At 29.1% G+C, this 3570-nt stretch overlaps 1 protein-coding gene and 1 pseudogene across 3 annotated transcripts in view; both read left to right on the top strand.

The window, feature by feature from the left end:
- The first annotated feature begins 224 nt into the window (after positions 1–224).
- LOC108752966 (sphingosine kinase B-like) overlaps positions 225–3570 on the top strand; it is a 16499-nt gene continuing 13153 nt past the window's right edge. The window contains exons 1-4 of one of the 3 annotated variants that reach the window (XM_018494237.1): positions 229–694; positions 964–1254; positions 1432–1538; positions 1647–1843. In XM_018494237.1, the coding sequence (XP_018349739.1) occupies positions 676–694; positions 964–1254; positions 1432–1490 (369 nt within the window). In that variant the 5' untranslated portion in view covers positions 229–675 and the 3' untranslated portion in view covers positions 1491–1538; positions 1647–1843. Of the gene's footprint in view, positions 695–963; positions 1255–1431; positions 1539–1646; positions 1844–3570 lie in introns of those variants that run through there. The other 2 variants (XM_018494239.1, XM_018494238.1) reach the window with 2 other exon arrangements.
- The window catches only part of LOC108752965, an 8721-nt pseudogene continuing 7740 nt past the window's right edge, over positions 2590–3570 (top strand).

The following is a 3570-nucleotide window of genomic DNA, read 5'->3' as shown; positions in this document are numbered from 1 at the left end:
ATGATTTATCCATAATTGTGTATAATTTTCAAGACTAATAGCTCTTGTGTGGATAGCTCTTACATAGATATACTTATAATGATAAAGAGAGGGTAATGCATTTTTCACTTATTCTGCGAAAACGCTATTATTTTATCTCTTACAATATTTCTGTGAAATAAAATTATAATAAGCGAAATCGTCATTTATCGTGTGATAGCAAACCAAAGACCAGATTATTCAACATTATGCAGTTTAATGACAGATTCTGCTGTAGTTAAATTGTAATAATTTGCAATAATTTCGTGCGCATTATGTGATTAAATATATAAGTTAGCTATAATAGTGTTGACTGAGGATCAGAAATAAACAAAAATTTCAGTTTGTTTTGATAGCAATTTGTACGAGATAAAAACGGGGCGCCCCATAAACGACTTGGTTATTATATGCGTGAAATCACTGTTAATGCAACAAATATGTACGCAATGTGGATATCCCCAACCGCTTGTCTCTTACTGGTTTTTTCCTGTATAAGGAAACAAGTCGGAAACATCAGATAAGAGTGACAACTAATATAAATCGAAAAGCAGCTTACTAAAGACAGTCATTCGGTTGTTATTTCGAGTGTTATTAAGACGCTTTCGTTTAATTTCTACTCGTTCTCGAACTTGGATTCTATATCGCACGGATACAATCATGAAATATATTTTTGCACGTGAGTACAGTGTAACCAAAAATATAGTTCTTGATTACTTTTTTCAAATCTATAAGACAATAAAAATTTATTCTTTTTTCATGGATAACTGATACGTTGGAATTTGAGTAACGCATTTCGACAAGATTTTGTTAAATCTTCAAATATTTAAAGAAAAAAACTGAGAGATATTTCTTAAGCTCTTATTTAATATTCTTGGAGATTTTTGTCCGTAAATTTGCGTTAAAATGTGCACATGCATGTGTCTGACACATCGTTTTACTCGATAGTTGTGCAAGTATTGACCCTGATTTGGTTGGTCGCCTTGGCATTCCCGCAAAGAGACTGGTCGGGCAATGTCGTCGATGACTCCATAATATTTAATGATAATGATGAAGCGAACAGCAGCACGCCGAGTAGCACCACGCAAAGGACAATAAATAATAATAACAATAATACTAATACTACTAATAATAATTGTCCATGTAGCGCGACTGCTGAATACAATCCGGTATGCGGCACCGATAACGTAACCTACTGGAATATAGGAAGATTTAATTGCGCGAAAAATTGCAATCCACGTAAGTACTACATTACTGCTACATTACTATTGTTCTTTTTTCGTTATTACATTAAATTTACTTAAACTTCCTTAACATAAATTTTCATAAAGATTCTCTTCACTACTTCTATTTGAATCATTTATAATTTCTTATTTCGACGAATAAATTATCTAATAGCGCTCAATATTTTTTAAGAACTTGAGATAAGAGTGATCAGGTCTTGTGAACCATATATCCAGCAGAGCAGTAATTGAATACCATATGGTCCGCCATCATTTCCATATGATAAACATGACATATAGGTAAAGATAAATGTTAATTATTAACCTAAAACGTGTTATCTTTTTGCCTTATTATTATTTTTGTCCATATAAACAAGTGATAAAACTGTCACTTTTTGAATGTTACAGACTTATATACGACATCTATTAGAGGAAATTTCTGATATACGATCGCAAACCATAAATTCTTGGCCATCGGCATCAACATTTCACAAACTTCATGTATTAGTAATGTTTGATATATTCCATTACATTTTAAGTGTATACATTTTTAATTTGTAATTGCTGTTATGTTCTGTAAAAACTACGGCTTATGAATATTTATACATACATACTTATACATACTTATATTAAGTTTATACGTTATATACATTAAAGTATATTTCTACTATAATTATATTAAATTAAAATGTAACATTTACATTACATTAAATTAGGGAATTAGTTAATACTCCATTATATGAACACTTACTTATTATATTTTAATATTACTGCGATTATCAATTATTAATTACAGTATACACGCACACATATGTTAGCATAGAAACTGCAACTCTTAATTTTTTATGGTTTTAAAGTATTGCGAGATAACACAATTCTATTGTAGTTACTAATAACGCGACTGCAAAGGTAATAATTATGTAGAATATTACTAACATTCTTGTGTATGTGTGCGCAATAAGAATAAATCTGACAAATGAACGCTTACTTGTTGAAATGAGACAATTTGAATAAGCTACGACAAATTCTTAAAAGTTTTTTTTTCTTTGTTAAATGTACTGATGAATTCTTATCCAATATTCTAACATTATTGTTTCAACTTTTTGTTAGAAAAAGAATTTGAATAACAGCATCGTATGTTTTTTTTAATTTTAAAACATCTTTTATAAATCTAAAGATATTAATTTTCACTATTTTTTAATCTTTTATTTTCGAAAAAAATTTGAAAATTATTATGCAGTGAATAGGTCATATCATTATATTGGGGATTTCCTATTCGCTTATACTTGCGCACATTGTAGACAGAACCGTTGGTTGGCAACCGGTTCTATATAAAAGCAAGCGCAACCAAATGCTGCCAAACAGTACATCATCGAACGTATATTCAGGATATCATCTTAAACATCTTAGACATCACACAACGTCGATTGCTGATCTTTTATCAAACTAATTTTAACAAAATGTTGTTTTATTTATTATTGAGTAAGAAAACTATTTTAAATATTTTGTACATAGCGCAAAGTGTTATTCTTATACATCAATTAGCGCTAATATCTCAATCATATTGAATAATTCTTACAGTTGCTGCATCGCCATTTGTCATTACCGCGTTTCCACAAGTAAGTAAACATTCTTTAATATGCTCTGTTATAGAAAAGAATATTTAAATGACTTTAAATATTTGTATACATTGTCAAGAAATATAATCATGTCTTGTACTAATTGTAACCACAATAATTAAGTAATGACACATTATGACGTTTGCGAGTCAATTAATTCTTAATAATTAGGATTTCCCTAATGTGATGAGAATATCTTTATTTTACGCTCTATGAATAAAGAGATTAAAACAAGAGATGATTGCACTCATACTTGTTTATATTTTAATATTTATTTAAATATTCTGAAACCAATACCATAAAATTATCTCAGTTATCTTGTATAATTTTGTTGAAAATAATATTTCAGTATTTTTTAAAAAAGCGTCGAGGATCTATTGTAATATTTGAAATGTAATTTGATAAATGTATATCACAGAATTTGGATAATGGACCTGTGGAGATGACTCAAGTAGATGGCTTCGTTTTTGACGGTCCAGTGACTTCCGAATCCAATGGAAGACAAGGAATTACTTCAACATCCAGAACAACTACCTCTTCTATACTTAATAGTATATATAACGCATGCGTAATAAACTGTCCGGTAATTATAATTCTTTTTTTCACTAAAATCTACGTAACTTTATTTAAAACAATTTTTAATTTAAGAGAGAATTTTGTTAAATAAATTTTCATCTACTTCTGAAAAATAATATTGATCTCTCTCTCTCTCT

This window comes from Trachymyrmex septentrionalis, unplaced genomic scaffold (genome assembly GCF_001594115.1).
Source record: "Trachymyrmex septentrionalis isolate Tsep2-gDNA-1 unplaced genomic scaffold, Tsep1.0 scaffold62, whole genome shotgun sequence".
NCBI lineage: Eukaryota > Metazoa > Arthropoda > Insecta > Hymenoptera > Formicidae > Trachymyrmex > Trachymyrmex septentrionalis.
This window is presented reverse-complemented; position numbering and strand designations above follow the sequence as displayed.